The 19,402-nt window shown below is 41.4% G+C and overlaps 1 protein-coding gene across 1 annotated transcript in view; it reads right to left on the bottom strand.

Moving 5' to 3' along the window:
- The window catches only part of LOC135503816 (isocitrate dehydrogenase [NAD] subunit gamma, mitochondrial-like), a 64,737-nt gene that overhangs the window by 39,324 nt on the left and 6,011 nt on the right, over nucleotides 1–19,402 (bottom strand). Inside the window, exon 4 of the mRNA XM_064921953.1 lies at nucleotides 4,158–4,218. Coding sequence (XP_064778025.1) covers nucleotides 4,158–4,218 — 61 coding nt within the window. The remainder of the gene's footprint in view (nucleotides 1–4,157; nucleotides 4,219–19,402) is intronic.

Raw genomic sequence — 19,402 nt, forward strand, 5'->3', positions numbered from 1 at the left:
GTTAGGGTTAGTGACTAGGGGGGATATTGTTTTGTATGAGTGGGTTAGGGTTAGTGACTAGGGGGGATATTGTTTTGAATGAGTGGGTTAGGGTTAGGGTTAGGGTTAGTGACTAGGGGGGATATTGTTTTGATTAAGTGGGTTAGGGTTAGGGTTAGTGACTAGGGGGGATATTGTTTTGTATGAGTGGGTTAGGGTTAGGGTTAGTGACTAGGGGGGATATTGTTTTGAATGAGTGGGTTAGGGTTAGGGTTAGTGACTAGGGGGGATATTGTTTTGAATGAGTGGGTTAGGGTTAGGGTTAGTGACTAGGGGGATATTGTTTTGAATGAGTGGGTTAGGGTTAGGGTTAGTGACTTGGGGGGATATTGTTTTGTATGAGGGGGTTAGGGTTAGTGACTAGGGGAGATATTGTTTTGTATGAGTGGGTTAGGGTTAGGGTTAGTGACTAGGGGGATATCGTTGTGTATGAGTGGGTTAGGGTTAGGGTTAGTGACTAGGGGGGATATTGTTTTGTATGAGTGGGTTAGGGTTAGGGTTAGTGACTAGGGGGATATTGTTGTGTATGAGTGGGTTAGGGTTAGGGTTAGTGACTAGGGGGGATATTGTTTTGTATGAGTGGGTTAGGGTTAGTGACTAGGGGGATATTGTTTTGTATGAGTGGGTTAGGGTTAGTGACTAGGGGGGATATTGTTTTGATTGAGTGGGTTAGGGTTAGGGTTAGTGACTAGGGGGGATATTGTTTTGTATGAGTGGGTTAGGGTTAGTGACTAGGGGGGATATTGTTTTGTATGAGTGGGTTAGGGTTAGTGACTAGGGGGGATATTGTTTTGAATGAGTGGGTTAGGGTTAGGGTTAGTGACTAGGGGGGATATTGTTTTGAATGAGTGGGTTAGGGTTAGGGTTAGTGACTTGGGGGGATATTGTTTTGTATGAGGGGGTTAGGGTTAGTAACTTGGGGGGATATTGTTTTGTATGAGTGGGTTAGGGTTAGTGACTAGGGGGGATATTGTTTTGTATGAGTGGGTTAGGGTTAGGGTTAGTGACTAAGGGGGATATTGTTTTGTTTGAGTGGGTTAGGGTTAGGGTTAGTGACTAGGGGGGATATTGTTTTGTAGGACTGGGTTAGGGTTAGGGTTAGTAACTAGGGGGAATATTGTTTTGAATGAGTGGGTTAGGGTTAGTGACTAGGGGGGATATTGTTTTGAATGAGTGGGTTAGGGTTAGGGTTAGTGACTAGGGGGGATATTGTTTTGAATGAGTGGGTTAGGGTTAGGGTTAGTGACTAAGGGGGATATTGTTTTGTATGAGTGGGTTAGTGTTAGTGACTAGGGGGATATTGATTTGTATGAGTGGGTTAGGGTTAGGGTTAGTGACTAGGGGGATATTGTTTTGTTTGAGTGGGTTTGGGTTAGTTACTAGGGGGGATATTGTTTTGTATGAGTGGGTTAGGGTTAGTGACTAGGGGGGACATTGTTTTGTATGAGTGGGTTAGGGTTAGTGACGAGGGGGATATTGTTTTGTATGAGTGGGTTAGGGTTAGTGACTAGGGGGACATTGTTTTGTATGAGTGGGTTAGGGTTAGTGACGAGGGGGATATTGTTTTGTATGAGTGGGTTAGGGTTAGTGACTAGGGGAGATATTGTTTTGTATGAGTGGGTTAGGGTTAGTGACTAGGGGGGATATTGTTTTGTATGAGTGGGTTAGGGTTAGTGACTAGGGGGGATATTGTTTTGTATGAGTGGGTTAGGGTTAGTGACTAGGGGGGATATTGTTTTGTATGAGTGGGTTAGGTTTAGTGACTAGGGGGATATTGTTTTGTATGAGTGGGTTAGTGTTAGGGTTAGTGACTAGGGGGATATTGTTTTGTATGAGTGGGTTAGGGAAAGTGACTAGCGGGGATATTGTTTTGTATGAGTGGGTTAGGGTTAGGGTTAGTGACTAGGGGGGATATTGTTTTGAATGAGTGGGTTAGGGTTAGGGTTAGTGACTAGGGGGGATATTGTTTTGAATGAGTGGGTTAGGGTTAGGGTTAGTGACTTGGGGGGATATTGTTTTGTATGAGGGGGTTAGGGTTAGTGACTAGGGGGGATATTGTTTTGTATGAGTGGGTTAGGGTTAGGGTTAGTGACTAGGGGGATATTGTTTTGTATGAGTGGGTTAGGGTTAGGGTTAGTGACTAGGGGGGATATTGTTTTGTAGGACTGGGTTAGGGTTAGGGTTAGTAACTAGGGGGAATATTGTTTTGAATGAGTGGGTTAGGGTTAGTGACTAGGGGGGATATTGTTTTGTATGAGTGGGTTAGGGTTAGGGTTAGTGACTAGGGGGATATTGTTTTGTTTGAGTGGGTTTGGGTTAGTGACTAGGGGGGATATTGTTTTGTATGAGTGGGTTAGGGTTAGTGACTAGGGGGGACATTGTTCTGTATGAGTGGGTTAGGGTTAGTAACTTGGGGGGATATTGTTTTGTAGGAGTCGGTTAGCGTTAGTGACTAGGTGGGATATTGTTTTGTATGAGTGGGTTAGGGTTAGTGACTAGGGGGATATTGTTGTGTATGAGTGGGTTAGGGTTAGGGTTAGTGACTAGGGGGATATTGTTGTGTATGAGTGGGTTAGGGTTAGGGTTAGTGACTAGGGGGGATATTGTTTTGTATGAGTGGGTTAGGGTTAGTGACTAGGGGGATATTGTTTTGTATGAGTGGGTTAGGGTTAGGGTTAGTGACTGGGGGATATTGTTTTGTATGAGTGGGTTAGGGTTAGTGACTGGGGGGATATTGTTTTGTATGAGTGGGTTAGGGTTAGTGACTAGGGGGGATATTGTTTTGTATGAGTGGGTTAGGGTTACGGTTAGTGACTAGGGGGGATATTGTTTTGTAGGACTGGGTTAGGGTTAGGGTTAGTGACTAGGGGGATATTGTTATGTATGAGTGGGTTAGGGTTAGTGACTAGGGGGGATATTGTTTTGTATGAGTGGGTTAGGGTTAGTGACTAGGGGGGATATTGTTTTGATTGAGTGGGTTAGGGTTAGTGACTAGGGGGGATATTGTTTTGAATGAGTGGGTTAGGGTTAGGGTTAGTAACTAGGGGGAATATTGTTTTGAATGAGTGGGTTAGGGTTAGTGACTAGGGGGATATTGTTTTGAATGAGTGGGTTAGGGTTAGGGTTAGTGACTAAGGGGGATATTGTTTTGTATGAGTGGGTTAGTGTTAGTGACTAGGGGGATATTGATTTGTATGAGTGGGTTAGGGTTAGGGTTAGTGACTAGGGGGATATTGTTTTGTTTGAGTGGGTTTGGGTTAGTTACTAGGGGGGATATTGTTTTGTATGAGTGGGTTAGGGTTAGTGACTAGGGGGGATATTGTTTTGATTGAGTGGGTTAGGGTTAGGGTTAGTCACTAGGGGGGATATTGTTTTGTATGAGTGGGTTAGGGTTAGTGACGAGGGGGGATATTGTTTTGTATGAATGGGTTAGTGTTAGTGACTAGGGGGGGATATTGTTTTGTATGAGTGGGTTAGGGTTAGGGTTAGTGACTAGGGGGGGATATTGTTTTGTATGAGTGGGTTAGGGTTAGTGACTAGGGGGATATTGTTTTGTATGAGTGGGTTAGGGTTAGTGACTAGGGGGATATTGTTTTGTATGAGTGGGTTAGGGTTAGGGTTAGTGACTAGGGGGATATTGTTTTGTATGAGTGGGTTAGGGTTAGTGACTAGGGGGGGGATATTGTTTTGTATGAGTGGGTTAGGGTTAGTGACGAGGGGGGGATATTGTTTTGTATGACTGGGTTAGGGTTAGGGTTAGTGACTAGGGGGATATTGTTTTGTATGAGTGGGTTAGGGTTAGTGACTAGGGGGGTTTCTAGGTAGTATATACTTAGTGTGTCCTTTTCCCACCTGCTAGAGGGGATATTGTCTTGTATGAGTGGGTTAGGGTTAGTGACTAGGGGGGGATATTTTTTTGTATGAGTGGGACCTCATTAGACCTATCCCAGAAGGCCAGACCAAGGCATCTCAGGGCTCAACCTCCTGGGTTTAGTTCAAAGTGAAAAAGAAAAACAAGAAGTAGGGTGTGTGGCATAGAATCAATAGATTCCTGCTTTAAATCTACCACATGGAGAGGTAGGCTGAGGGGTCAGGGATTAGAGGTCAGAGGATCTCACCGAAGCAGGTTATTTCTGGATATAAAGGAGGGAGGCAGGTTGTGGTTGGTCTCAATGTTGCCTGTAGAAAGAACACACTGATTAGATATTGCACATCTCCCTCTGACTTTTTATCTCTGTCTTTCTGTCTCTGTCTTTCCGTCTCTGTCTTTCCATCTCTGTCTTTCCATCTCTGTCTTTCCATCTCTGTCTTTCCATCTGTCTTTTTATCTCTGTATTTCCATCTGTCTTTCCATCTGTCTTTTTATCTCTGTCTTTCCATCTGTCTTTTTATCTCTGTCTTTCCATCTCTGTCTTTCCATCTCTGTCTTTTTATCTCTGTCTTTTTATCTCTGTCTTTTTATCTGTCTTTTTATCTCTGTATTTCCATCTTTGTCTTTCCATCTCTGTCTTTCCATCTGTCTTTCCATCTGTCTTTCCATCTGTCTTTCCATCTGTCTTTCCATCTCTGTCTTTCCATCTGTCTTTCCATCTCTGTCTTTCCATCTCTGTCTTTCCATCTCTGTCTTTCCATCTCTGTCTTTCCATCTCTGTCTTTCCATCTCTGTCCTTTTATCTATCTTTTGTATCTGTCTTTCCATCTCTGTCTTTTCATCTGTCTTTTTATCTCTGTCTTTCCATCTGTGTCTTTCCATCTCTGTCTTTCCATCTTTGTCTTTTTATCTCTGTCTTTCCATCTCTGTCTTTCCATCTCTGTCTTTCCATCTCTGTCTTTTTATCTCTGTATTTCCATCTGTCTTTCCATCTGTCTTTTTATCTCTGTCTTTCCATCTGTCGTTTTATCTCTGTCTTTACATCTCTGTCTTTCCATCTCTGTCTTTCCATCTCTGTCTTTTTATCTCTGTCTTTCCATCTTTGTCTTTCCATCTCTGTCTTTTCATCTCTGTCTTTCCATCTCTGTCTTTCCATCTCTGTCTTTCCATCTCTGTCTTTCCATCTGTCTTTCCATCTCTGTCCTTTTATCTATCTTTTTATCTGTCTTTCCATCTCTGTCTTTTCATCTGTCTTTTTATCTCTGTCTTTCCATCTGTCTTTCCATCTCTGTCTTTTTATCTCTGTCTTTCCATATCTGTCTTTTTATCTCTGTCTTTCCATCTCTGTCTCTCCATCTCTGTCCTTTTATCTATCTTTTTTATCTGTCTTTCCATCTCTGTCTCTCCTTCTCTGTCCTTTTATCTATCTTTTTTATCTGTCTTTCCATCTCTGTCTTTTCATCTCTGTCAATCCATATCTGTCTTTTTATCTCTGTCTTTCCATTTCTGCCTCTCCATCTCTGTCTTTTTATCTCTGTCTTTCCATCTGTGTCTCTCCATCTGTCTTTCCATCTCTGTCTTTCCATCTTTGTCTTTTTATCTCTGTCTTTCCATCTCTGTCTTTCCATCTGTGTCTTTCCATCTCTGTCGTTTTATCTCTCTTTCCATCTCTGTCTTTTTAGCTCTGTATTTCCATCTCTGTCTTTCCAGCTTTGTCTTTCCATCTCTGTCTTTTTATCTCTATTTCCTTCTCTTTTATCTCTGTCTTTCCATCTCTGTCTTTCCATCTCTGTCTTTCCATCTCTGTCTTTTCATCTCTGTCTTTGTATCTCTGTCTTTTTATCTCTGTCTTTTTATCTCTGTCTTTTTATCTCTGTCTTTCCATCTCTGTCTTTCCATCTCTGTCTTTTTATCTCTGTCTTTCCATCTCTGTCTTTCCATCTCTGTCTTTTTATCTCTGTCTTTCCATCTCTGTCTTTCCATCTCTGTCTTTCCATCTCTGTCTTTCCATCTGTCTTTCCATCTCTGTCCTTTTATCTATCTTTTTATCTGTCTTTCCATCTCTGTCTTTTCATCTGTCTTTTTATCTCTGTCTTTCCATCTGTCTTTCCATCTCTGTCTTTTTATCTCTGTCTTTCCATATCTGTCTTTTTATCTCTGTCTTTCCATCTCTGTCTCTCCATCTCTGTCCTTTTATCTATCTTTTTTATCTGTCTTTCCATCTCTGTCTCTCCTTCTCTGTCCTTTTATCTATCTTTTTTATCTGTCTTTCCATCTCTGTCTTTTCATCTGTCTTTTTATCTCTGTCAATCCATATCTGTCTTTTTATCTCTGTCTTTCCATTTCTGCCTCTCCATCTCTGTCTTTTTATCTCTGTCTTTCCATCTGTGTCTCTCCATCTGTCTTTCCATCTCTGTCTTTCCATCTTTGTCTTTTTAGCTCTGTATTTCCATCTCTGTCTTTCCAGCTTTGTCTTTCCATCTCTGTCTTTTTATCTCTATTTCCTTCTCTTTTATCTCTGTCTTTCCATCTCTGTCTTTCCATCTCTGTCTTTCCATCTCTGTCTTTGTATCTCTGTCTTTTTATCTCTGTCTTTTTATCTCTGTCTTTTTATCTCTGTCTTTCCATCTCTGTCTTTCCATCTCTGTCTTTTTATCTCTGTCTTTCCATCTCTGTCTTTTTATCTCTGTCTTTTTATCTCTGTCTTTTCATCTCTGTCTTTCCATCTCTGTCTTTCCATCTCTGTCTTTCCATCTCTGTCCTTTTATCTATCATTTTATCTGTCTTTCCATCTGTCTTTCCATCTCTGTCTTTCCATCTTTCTTTCCATCTCTGTCTTTCAATCGCTGTATTTTTATCTCTGTCTTTCCATATCTGTCTTTTTATCTCTGTCTTTCCATCTGTGTCTTTCCATCTCTGTCTTTCCATCTTTGTCTTTTTATCTCTGTCTTTTTATCTCTGTCTTTTTATCTGTCTTTCCATATCTGTCTTTTTATCTCTGTATTTCCATCTCTGTCGTTTTATCTCTGTCTTTCCATCTCTGTCTTTTTATCTCAATTTCCTTCTCTGTCTTTCCATCTCTGTCTTTTTATCTGTCTTTCCATCTCTGTCTCTCCATCTATGTCTTTCCATCTCTGTCTTTCCATCTCTGTCTTTTTATCTCTGTCTTTTTATCTGTCTTTTTATCTCTGTATTTCCATCTGTCTTTCCATCTGTCTTTTTATCTCTGTCTTTCCATCTGTCTTTTTATCTCTGTCTTTCCATCTCTGTCTTTCCATCTCTGTCTTTTTATCTCTGTCTTTTTATCTCTGTCTTTTTATCTCTGTCTTTTTATCTGTCTTTTTATCTCTGTATTTCCATCTTTGTCTTTCCATCTGTCTTTCCATCTGTCTTTCCATCTCTGTCTTTCCATCTCTGTCCTTTTATCTATCTTTTTATCTGTCTTTCCATCTGTCTTTCCATCTCTGTCTTTCCATCTGTCTTTCCATCTGTCTTTCCATCTGTCTTTCCATCTCTGTCTTTCCATCTCTGTCTTTCCATCTGTCTTTCCATCTCTGTCCTTTTATCTATCTTTTTTATCTGTCTTTCCATCTCTGTCTTTTCATCTGTCTTTTTATCTCTGTCTTTCCATCTGTCTCTCCATCTGTCTCTCCATCTGTCTCTCCATCTGTCTTTCCATCTCTGTCTTTCCATCTTTGTCTTCTTATCTCTGTCTTTCCATCTCTGTCTTTCCATCTCTGTCTTTCCATCTCTGTCTTTTCATCTCTGTCTTTGTATCTCTGTCTTTTTATCTCTGTCTTTTTATCTCTGTCTTTTTATCTCTGTCTTTTTATCTCTGTCTTTCCATCTCTGTCTTTCCATCTCTGTCTTTTTATCTCTGTCTTTCCATCTCTGTCTTTTTATCTCTGTCTTTGTATCTCTATCTTTTTATCTCTGTCTTTCCATCTCTGTCTTTCCATCTCTGTCGTTTTATCTCTGTCTTTCCATCTCTGTCTTTTTATCTCAATTTCCTTCTCTGTCTTTCCATCTCTGTCTTTTTATCTGTCTTTCCATCTCTGTCTCTCCATCTATGTCTTTCCATCTCTGTCTTTCCATCTCTGTCTATTTATCTCTGTCTTTTTATCTGTCTTTTTATCTCTGTATTTCCATCTGTCTTTCCATCTGTCTTTTTATCTCTGTCTTTCCATCTGTCTTTTTATCTCTGTCTTTCCATCTCTGTCTTTCCATCTCTGTCTTTTTATCTCTGTCTTTTTATCTCTGTCTTTTTATCTGTCTTTTTATCTCTGTATTTCCATCTTTGTCTTTCCATCTGTCTTTCCATCTGTCTTTCCATCTGTCTTTCCATCTCTGTCTTTCCATCTCTGTCCTTTTATCTATCTTTTTATCTGTCTTTCCATCTGTCTTTCCATCTCTGTCTTTCCATCTGTCTTTCCATCTGTCTTTCCATCTGTCTTTCCATCTCTGTCTTTCCATCTCTGTCTTTTCATCTGTCTTTTTATCTCTGTCTTTCCATCTGTCTCTCCATCTGTCTCTCCATCTGTCTCTCCATCTGTCTTTCCATCTCTGTCTTTCCATCTCTGTCTTCTTATCTCTGTCTTTCCATCTCTGTCTTTCCATCTCTGTCTTTCCATCTCTGTCTTTTCATCTCTGTCTTTGTATCTCTGTCTTTTTATCTCTGTCTTTTTATCTCTGTCTTTTTATCTCTGTCTTTCCATCTCTGTCTTTCCATCTCTGTCTTTTTATCTCTGTCTTTCCATCTCTGTCTTTTTATCTCTGTCTTTGTATCTCTATCTTTTGATCTCTGTCTTTCCATCTCTGTCTTTCCATCTCTGTCTTTTTATCTCTGTCTTTCCATCTCTGTCTTTCCATCTCTGTCTTTCCATCTGTCTTTCCATCTCTGTCCTTTTATCTATCTTTTTATCTGTCTTTCCATCTCTGTCTTTTCATCTGTCTTTTTATCTCTGTCTTTCCATCTGTCTTTCCATCTCTGTCTTTTTATCTCTGTCTTTCCATATCTGTCTTTTTATCTCTGTCTTTCCATCTCTGTCTCTCCATCTCTGTCCTTTTATCTATCTTTTTTATCTGTCTTTCCATCTCTGTCTCTCCTTCTCTGTCCTTTTATCTATCTTTTTTATCTGTCTTTCCATCTCTGTCTTTTCATCTGTCTTTTTATCTCTGTCAATCCATATCTGTCTTTTTATCTCTGTCTTTCCATTTCTGCCTCTCCATCTCTGTCTTTTTATCTCTGTCTTTCCATCTGTGTCTCTCCATCTGTCTTTCCATCTCTGTCTTTCCATCTTTGTCTTTTTAGCTCTGTATTTCCATCTCTGTCTTTCCAGCTTTGTCTTTCCATCTCTGTCTTTTTATCTCTATTTCCTTCTCTTTTATCTCTGTCTTTCCATCTCTGTCTTTCCATCTCTGTCTTTTCATCTCTGTCTTTGTATCTCTGTCTTTGTATCTCTGTCTTTTTATCTCTGTCTTTTTATCTCTGTCTTTTTATCTCTGTCTTTCCATCTCTGTCTTTCCATCTCTGTCTTTTTATCTCTGTCTTTCCATCTCTGTCTTTTTATCTCTGTCTTTTCATCTCTGTCTTTCCATCTCTGTCTTTCCATCTCTGTCTTTCCATCTCTGTCCTTTTATCTATCATTTTATCTGTCTTTCCATCTGTCTTTCCATCTCTGTCTTTCCATCTTTCTTTCCATCTCTGTCTTTCAATCGCTGTATTTTTATCTCTGTCTTTCCATATCTGTCTTTTTATCTCTGTCTTTCCATCTGTGTCTTTCCATCTCTGTCTTTCCATCTTTGTCTTTTTATCTCTGTCTTTTTATCTCTGTCTTTTTATCTGTCTTTCCATATCTGTCTTTTTATCTCTGTATTTCCATCTCTGTCGTTTTATCTCTGTCTTTCCATCTCTGTCTTTTTATCTCAATTTCCTTCTCTGTCTTTCCATCTCTGTCTTTTTATCTGTCTTTCCATCTCTGTCTCTCCATCTCTGTCTTTCCATCTCTGTCTTTTTATCTCTGTCTTTTTATCTGTCTTTTTATCTCTGTATTTCCATCTGTCTTTCCATCTGTCTTTTTATCTCTGTCTTTCCATCTGTCTTTTTATCTCTGTCTTTCCATCTCTGTCTTTCCATCTCTGTCTTTTTATCTCTGTCTTTTTATCTCTGTCTTTTTATCTGTCTTTTTATCTCTGTATTTCCATCTTTGTCTTTCCATCTGTCTTTCCATCTGTCTTTCCATCTGTCTTTCCATCTCTGTCTTTCCATCTCTGTCTTTCCATCTCTGTCTTTCCATCTCTGTCCTTTTATCTATCTTTTTATCTGTCTTTCCATCTGTCTTTCCATCTCTGTCTTTCCATCTGTCTTTCCATCTGTCTTTCCATCTGTCTTTCCATCTCTGTCTTTCCATCTCTGTCTTTCCATCTCTGTCCTTTTATCTATCTTTTTTATCTGTCTTTCCATCTCTGTCTTTTCATCTGTCTTTTTATCTCTGTCTTTCCATCTGTCTCTCCATCTGTCTCTCCATCTGTCTTTCCATCTCTGTCTTTCCATCTTTGTCTTCTTATCTCTGTCTTTCCATCTCTGTCTTTCCATCTCTGTCTTTCCATCTCTGTCTTTTTATCTCTGTATTTCCATCTGTCTTTCCATCTGTCTTTTTATCTCTGTCTTTCCATCTGTCTTTTTATTACATTTACATTTTACATTACATTTAAGTCATTTAGCAGACGCTCTTATCCAGAGCGACTTACAAGTTAAGTTTTTTTTTTTTTTTTTACCTTTATTTAACCAGGCAAGTCAGTTAAGAACACATTCTTATTCTTCAATGACGGCCTGGGAACAGTGGGTTAACTGCCTGTTCAGGGGCAGAACGACAGATTTGTACCTTGTCGGCTCGGGGGTTTGAACTCACAACTCACAACCTTCCGGTTACTAGTCCAAAGCTCTAACCACTAGGCTACCCTGCCGCCTCTGTCTTTCCATATCTGTCTTTTTATCTCTGTATTTCCATCTCTGTCTTTCCATCTCTGTCTTTTTATCTCTGTCTTTTTATCTCTGTCTTTTTATCTCTGTCTTTCCATCTGTCTTTCCATCTGTCTTTCCATCTGTCTTTCCATCTGTCTTTCCATCTGTCTTTCCATCTGTCTTTCCATCTCTGTCTTTCCATCTCTGTCTTTCCATCTCTGTCCATCTGTCTTTCCATCTCTGTCTTTCCATCTCTGTCTTTCCATCTCTGTCCTTTTATCTATCTTTTTATCTGTCTTTCCATCTGTCTTTCCATCTGTCTTTCCATCTGTCTTTCCATCTGTCTTTCCATCTCTGTCTTTCCATCTCTGTCTTTCCATCTCTGTCTTTCCATCTCTGTCTTTCCATCTCTGTCCTTTTATCTATCTTTTTTATCTGTCTTTCCATCTCTGTCTTTTCATCTGTCTTTTTATCTCTGTCTTTCCATCTGTGTCTCTCCATCTGTCTCTCCATCTGTCTTTCCATCTCTGTCTTTCCATCTTTGTCTTTTTATCTCTGTCTTTCCATCTCTGTCTTTCCATCTCTGTCTTTCCATCTCTGTCTTTTTATCTCTGTATTTCCATCTGTCTTTCCATCTGTCTTTTTATCTCTGTCTTTCCATCTGTCTTTTTATCTCTGTCTTTCCATATATGTCTTTTTATCTCTGTCTTTTTATCTCTGTCTTTCCATCTGTCTTTCCATCTGTCTTTCCATCTGTCTTTCCATCTGTCTTTCCATCTGTCTTTCCATCTCTGTCTTTCCATCTCTGTCCTTTTATCTATCTTTTTATCTGTCTTTCCATCTCTGTCTTTCCATCTGTCTTTCCATCTCTGTCTTTCCATCTCTGTCTTTCCATCTCTGTCCTTTTATCTATCTTTTTTATCTGTCTTTCCATCTCTGTCTTTTCATCTGTCTTTTTATCTCTGTCTTTTCATCTGTCTTTTTATCTCTGTCTTTCCATCTGTCTTTCCATCTGTCTTTCCATCTGTCTTTCCATCTGTCTTTCCATCTGTCTTTCCATCTCTGTCTTTCCATCTGTCTTTCCATCTGTCTTTTTATCTCTGTCTTTTCATCTGTCTTTTTATCTCTGTCTTTCCATCTCTGTCTTTCCATCTCTGTCTTTCCATCTCTGTCTTTCCATCTCTGTCTTTTTATCTCTGTCTTTTTATCTCTGTCTTTCCATCTCTGTCTTTTCATCTCTGTCTTTCCATCTCTGTCTTTCCATCTCTGTCTTTTCATCTCTGTCTTTCCATCTCTGTCTTTCCATCTCTGTCTTTCCATCTCTGTCTTTCCATCTCTGTCTTTCCATCTCTGTCTTTCCATCTCTGTCCTTTTATCTATCTTTTTATCTGTCTTTCCATCTCTGTCTTTCCATCTGTCTTTCCATCTCTGTCCTTTTATCTATCTTTTTATCTGTCTTTCCATCTCTGTCTTTTCATCTGTCTTTTTATCTCTGTCTTTCCATCTCTGTCTTTTTATCTCTGTCTTTCCATATCTGTCTTTTTATCTCTGTCTTTCCATCTCTGTCTCTCCTTCTCTGTCCTTTTATCTATCTTTTTTATCTGTCTTTCCATCTCTGTCTCTCCATCTCTGTCCTTTTATCTATCTTTTTTATCTGTCTTTCCATCTCTGTCTTTTCATCTGTCTTTTTATCTCTGTCAATCCATATCTGTCTTTTTATCTCTGTCTTTCCATTTCTGCCTCTCCATCTCTGTCTTTTTATCTCTGTCTTTCCATCTGTGTCTCTCCGTCTGTCTTTCCATCTCTGTCTTTCCATCTTTGTCTTTTTATCTCTGTCTTTCCATATCTGTCTTTTTATCTCTGTATTTCCATCTCTGTCTTTCCATCTGTGTCTTTCCATCTCTGTCGTTTTATCTCTCTTTCCATCTCTGTCTTTTTAGCTCTGTATTTCCATCTCTGTCTTTCCAGCTTTGTCTTTCCATCTCTCTTTTTATCTCTATTTCCTTCTCTTTTATCTCTGTCTTTCCATCTCTGTCTTTCCATCTCTGTCTTTCCATCTCTGTCCTTCCATCTGTCTTTTCATCTCTGTCTTTGTATCTCTGTCTTTTTATCTCTGTCTTTTTATCTCTGTCTTTTTATCTCTGTCTTTCCATCTCTGTCTTTCCATCTCTGTCTTTTTATCTCTGTCTTTCCATCTCTGTCTTTTCATCTCTGTCTTTGTATCTCTGTCTTTTTATCTCTGTCTTTCCATCTCTGTCTTTCCATCTCTGTCTTTTCATCTCTGTCTTTTTATCTCTGTCTTTCCATCTCTGTCTTTCCATCTCTGTCTTTTCATCTCTGTCTTTCCATCTTTCTTTCCATCTCTGTCTTTCAATCGCTGTATTTTTATCTCTGTCTTTCCATATCTGTCTTTTTATCTCTGTCTTTCCATCTGTGTCTTTCCATCTCTGTCTTTCCATCTCTGTCTTTCCATCTCTGTCTTTCCATCTTTGTCTTTTTATCTCTGTCTTTTTATCTCTGTCTTTTTATCTCTGTCTTTCCATATCTGTCTTTTTATCTCTGTATTTCCATCTCTGTCGTTTTATCTCTGTCTTTCCATCTGTCTATTTATCTCTATTTCCTTCTCTGTCTTTCCATCTCTGTCTTTTTATCTGTCTTTCCATCTCTGTCTCTCCATCTATGTCTTTCCATCTCTGTCTCTCCTTTTCTGTCTTTTTGTCTCTGTCTTTCCATCTCTGTCTCTCCATCTCTGTCTTTTTATCTGTCTTTCCATCTCTGTCTTTCAATCGCTGCCTCTCCATCTCCATCTTTCCATCTCTGTCTTTCTGTCTCTTTCTTTCCATCTCCGTCTTTCCATCTCTGTCTCTCCATCTATGTCTTTCCATCTGTCTCTCCTTTTCTGTCTTTTTATCTCTGTCTTTCCATCTCTGCCTCTCCATCTCTGCCTCTCCATCTCTGTCTTTCCATCTCCGTCTTTCCATCTCCGTCTTTCCATCTCCGTCTTTCCATCTCTGTCTCTCCATCTCTGTCTCTCCTTTTCTGTCTTTTTATCTCTGTCTTTCCATCTCCGTCTTTCCATCTCTGTCTCTCCATCTATGTCTTTCCATCTCTGTCTCTCCTTTTCTGTCTTTTTATCTCTGTCTTTCCATATCTGTCTTTTTATCTCTGTCTTTCCATCTCTGTCTTTTTATCTCTGTCTCTCCATCTATATCTTTCCATCTCTGTCTTTCCATTTGTCTTTTTATCTCTGTCTTTCCATTTCTGCCTCTCCATCTCTGTCTTTTTATCTCTGTCTTTCCATCTGTCTTTCCATCTCTGTCTCTCCTTTTCTGTCTTTTTATCTCTGTCTTTCCATCTCTGTCTTTTTATCTCTGTCTTTCCATATCTGTCTTTTTATCTCTGTCTTTCCATCTCTGTATTTTTATCTCTGTCTTTCCATTTCTGCCTCTCCATCTCTGTCTTTTTATCTCTGTCTTTCCATCTGTGTCTCTCCATCTATGTCTTTTTATCTATGTCTTTCCATCTATGTCTTTCCATCTGTCTCTCCTTTTCTGTCTTTCCATATCTGTCTTTTTATCTCTGTCTTTCCATTTCTGTCTTTTTATCTCTGTCTTTCCATTTCTGCCTCTCCATCTCTGTCTTTTTATCTCTGTCTTTTTATCTCTGTCTTTCCATCTTTGTCTTTCCATCTCTGTCTTTTTATCTCTGTCTTTCCATCTCTGTCTTTCCATCTCTGTCTTTCCATCTCTGTCTTTTTTATCTCTGTCTGTCTTTCTCTTTCTGTCTCTCTCGCCAATTAAATTACATTTGCTTTATTGGCGTGACGTAACAATGTACATATTGCCAAAGCTCACTTTGGAGATTTTCCAAATAAAAATTATAATAATAATCAATATTGTCAACGGGACAACAATAACAACAATAATCAAGGGTCAAAATAACCAAACAATAACAATGGCATATCAGACATGTGCAGGTTGCTTGGTCTGTCAGACACTGTTCCTCATCTTATGGCAGGCAGCAATGTAGTGCTCTGCTAACCCACAGCTCTCTGTGTCCTCCCCCAACAGGACGGGTAGCCTATCCTCATCAGAGAGGTCTTTGAAACCTTGAATAAGAGTTTTCAATTTGGGGAAATTACATTCTCTAATTGTTTTATATTTTTTGCAGTGGTTGCACAGCCTTTCCTCTACAGGGAGCCAGGTTTTCCTGTGTCTACCCTTCTCAATGACAAGGCTGTGCTCACTGAGCCAGTACTTTGCCAAGGTTTTGATCAGTAACCATGGTCAAATATTTAGCCATGGTGTACTGTTGATTTAGGATCAGATAGCACTGCATTTTGTTTTGTGCTTCTGTTTCCCAATAAGCAATATAGTTTTGTTTTGACTGTGTTGTAATTTGGTTTATTCTGATTGATTGGATGTTCTGGTCCTGAGGCTTCAGTGTGTTAGTAGAACAGGTAAGTGAACTCAGCCCCTGGACCAGCTGGATGAGGGGACTGAGGCTTCAGTGTGTTAGTAGAACAGGTAAGTGAACTCAGCCCCAGGACCAGCTGGATGAGGGGACTGAGGCTTCAGTGTGTTAGTAGAACAGGTTAGTGAACTCAGCCCCAGGACCAGCTGGATGAGTGGACTGAGGCTTCAGTGTGTTAGTAGAACAGGTTAGTGAACTCAGCCCCAGGACCAGCTGGATGAGGGGACTCTTTTCTTTGCTCAGCTCTTGGCATTGCAGGGATTGGTATTGATATGAGAGGTGGTCACTGTGTTTAATATGTTTCCAAAACTTAATTGCTCTTTTTTGAGTTTTTCTTATTAGTGGATGTTTGCCTAATTCTGCTCTGCATGCATTGTTTGTAGCTTTCCTCTTACAGAACTCTGCATGAAGGGTGTCAATTGGGTGTTTGTGTTGGGTAAAATTGGGTCAAATGTTTTGCAAGTGTACCTCACACCTCGATGCCATAAAGTTCAATTGGTTTACTGACACATTCGATTAGTCAAATTGTAATAGGTCAATTTGAATTAGTTTGTTTTAATGGCGTAGAATGACCTACATGCTTTCTCACTCAATTCATTCACTGCCTGATTAAGGTGTCCAGTTGAGCTTATTTTAAACCTAAGTAATTGTAGTGTGTGCAGTACTCTATATATTTTGTACCAATTGAGATCTTTGGTCTTATTCCCTGATATCTGGATCTTCTATGGAAAATCATAATTATTTTTGTATTTTTGGGGTTTACTGCCAGGGCCTAGGTCTGGCAGTACTGCTCTAGCAGGTCCAGGCTCTGCTGTAGGCCATGTACTGTGGGTGACAGCAGACACAGGTCATCTGCCAAGAGTAGGCATTTAACCTCTGAACTGTGGAGACACCAGGGGCTGAGGATTTCTCTGAAATAGTGGCCAATTTGATGATGTAAATATTGAAGAGTGCAGGACTTAGATTGCAACCCTGGCGAAGGCCCCGTCCCTGGTTAAAGAATTCTGTTTTTTAAAGCAGGAATCAGGAGGATATAATTATGGCCAGATTTGCCAAATGGAGGGTGGGGGAGAGCATTGTATGTATCTCTGTGTGTGGAGTAAAGGTGGTCTAGAGGTGTTTTAAGTTTCAAGTTTTCATTAAAGTCCCCGGCCATTAGGAGCATCAATTCTGGATGAGCATTTTCTTGTTTGCTTATGTCCTTTGTAGCTCAAGGGTGTCACGTCACCAAGTGCAATAACAAAACATGCACCGGTAGCACAATTAGAATGCGAGTTTATTAGGGGTTTTGGTACACTGGGGAAGAGGGGGGGGATTCACCAATCACTTCACAGTCCACAAGCCATTCTCGTTGTCCGTTCCGTTTTCCAGGGTTAATCATCACACTCAGGTCCTCAGCCAATCCGGTCCGGTACACAAGGGAGGTAGTCCAACAGTCCAGGTTACAACATGTAATCTCACATATATTGCTCTCTTTTCTCCCACTCTTCATTATGCACTTGGCTGTCTCTTTGTGCAGACTGCTTCCTCTTTTATCCCCAAGCACCCCCTGGCTTAATGAACTACAGCCTTGCCTCGTTGGGGCAGGACGTCCATATAAGGCTCGAGGGTAGAGCCAATTGACTGTCAGATATCTCCCCTCAATATATCTGAGTTTTCTGTTTGTCTGTTGCCAGTTCGTTTTGTCCCGTCAAGTCCTACCAGCATGTTCCCGTGTTTCCTGTGCTCTAGTTTGAGTTTTTCCTTGTCTTCCTAGTTCTGACCAAGCAGACTCGGACCAGCTCCGCAATGCTGTCAAGGATCCACCATTGGAAAGCACAACGATACTGCAATGCCTTATGGAGGGACAACCATACCCTGGTAGAATGCCATGACCATGCATTTGATACATTGCTGGAGCAATTCCGCGGATTCCCAACTAGGCAGCAAGCCACAACAGTAATCCCCCAGACTCCCAGAAACCCCTTACCAGCGGCGCTTCTTCCCAGCCTACCCCAGTGTCCCGAGAACCTCGCTTCCTCCGGAGTGCTACGCTGGAGATTCTGGAACCCGCTCGAAGATAGTGTATTTGATAACGCTGATGTCCGGAAGGGCACTCGCCTTGGCTACAGCGGTGTGGGAGCAATAGTCCACCGCTTGCCTCAATCTGGAGGAGTTTGTGATGGAGGTACGTAACGTGTTCGATTCTCTGTTGTCTGGGAGAGAGGCTGCTCGTAAGCTGCTCCAACTATGTCAAGACTCCCGTAGTGTGGCAGAATACATGGTGGATTTTCGCACGTTGGCAGCTGAGAGTGCCTGGAACACGGAAAACCTTGATCGACTCATTCCGTGACGGATTATTGGAGATAGTTAAATATGAGTTTGCAGCCCGGGAGCTTCCCATGGACCTCGATTCCCTCATAGCCTTGACCATCCGGATCGATGGGCAGCAAAGGTACATTGGAGGGAGAGGGAATCTGTTCCCAGTTGTCCTCGCTTGTCCTCAATTTCCACCTCGCCTCCGAGGAATCCCGGAAATCCTCGAAGTCTACATTTCCGAGTGAATCCGATGTCACCCGAGCTCTCTCGGAAGGCTGTCAATTCATCTCCTCCGGAGCCCATGCAACTGGGCAGGGCTAGATTGTCTCCTGCTGAGCGCTTACGCAGACTAAACACCAAGAGTTGTCTGTATTGTGGATTTCCGGGACATTTCTTATCTACCTGCCCATTAAAAGACCAGGCTTATCAGTAGGTACGAGTACACTGGTGAGCCGTACGGGGAATTTTCAATCTCTCACTACTCGTAACCCCCTCTATGCTACCCTGTTGTGGGGAAGCCAGTCCGAATCCATCCGTGTGCTCTTTGACTCTGTGGCCGACGAGAGCTTAATGGACACTACCCTGGTGTCTGAGCTGGGTATCTCCACTCAACCCCTTTCCATCCCGATGTCAGAGCGCTGGATGGGCACTCTATTGGCCGTCACTCACAATATGGTTCCACCTGCAAGTTGTCAGGCAACCACAGTGAGTCTTTATAGTTTCTGCTCCTGGAGTCTCCTCATGTACCCATGGTTATGGGATTTTCATGGCTCCAGAGGCACAATCCCCTAATTGAATGGGCGATGGGTTCCATCATGGGTTGGAGTCCATTTTGCCATGCATATTGTCTGATGTCGGCACAGCCCCGGGACGTCTCCCTGCTAGCCTCAGGTCTGTCCACCATTCCAGTGGGCTGAGGAGCACATCCTCCATGTCCGACAGGCCCTCCTGCATCTCCTGGAGAACCAGCTTTCCATCGCTACACCATCTCCACTATCTCCTTCCCAGGATACATCATTGCTGCCAGGAACATTCAGATGGACCCTGACAAGGTGAGAGCGGTGGTGGATTTCCCTCAACCCACATCCAGAGTACAGCAGCAATGTTTCCTGGGGTTTGCTCATTTCTACCGTTGTTTCATCCTGTGGTTACAGCACCCTTGCTTCCCCCTTCTCTCCACTCTCCTCTCCCAAGGTTCCGTTCGATTCCCTACAGCCCCTATCTTAATCCATCCGGACCATCCCGTCAGTTCGTGGTGGAGGCCGACACCTCGGACATCGGAGTGGGGACCAGCAGCTGCATCTCTGTGCCTTCCTTTCCCATCGTCTTAACTCCACTGAGAGGGACTACGTGGGAAATCGAGAATTACTCGCTGTTAAGATGGCGTTGGAAGAGTGGAGGCACTAGTTAGAAGGGGCGGAACATCTATTCTTGGTGTGGACCATAAAAACCTGGAATATCTCTGCACCGCCAAGGCCTAAACTCCAGGCAGGCAAAATGGGCCCTATTATTCACTCGTTGTCATTTCACTATCTCCTACCACCCTGGGTCCAGGAATGTGAAGCCTGACACACTTTCACATCTGTACAGCCCCACCGCTACACCATCGGACCCCGAGGCCATCCTCCCTACTTTCTGTGGCTGCTTTCATCTGGGGAATTGAGGTTGGGCCCCGGCTAATCTGATTTGTCCCGGACTCTGCCCGTGCTCCGGTTCTGGAATGGGCACATTCCTCGAGGCTCACTTGTCATCCTGGT

The sequence above is a fragment of the Oncorhynchus masou genome, chromosome 18 (assembly GCF_036934945.1).
Source record: "Oncorhynchus masou masou isolate Uvic2021 chromosome 18, UVic_Omas_1.1, whole genome shotgun sequence".
Taxonomy (NCBI): domain Eukaryota; kingdom Metazoa; phylum Chordata; class Actinopteri; order Salmoniformes; family Salmonidae; genus Oncorhynchus; species Oncorhynchus masou.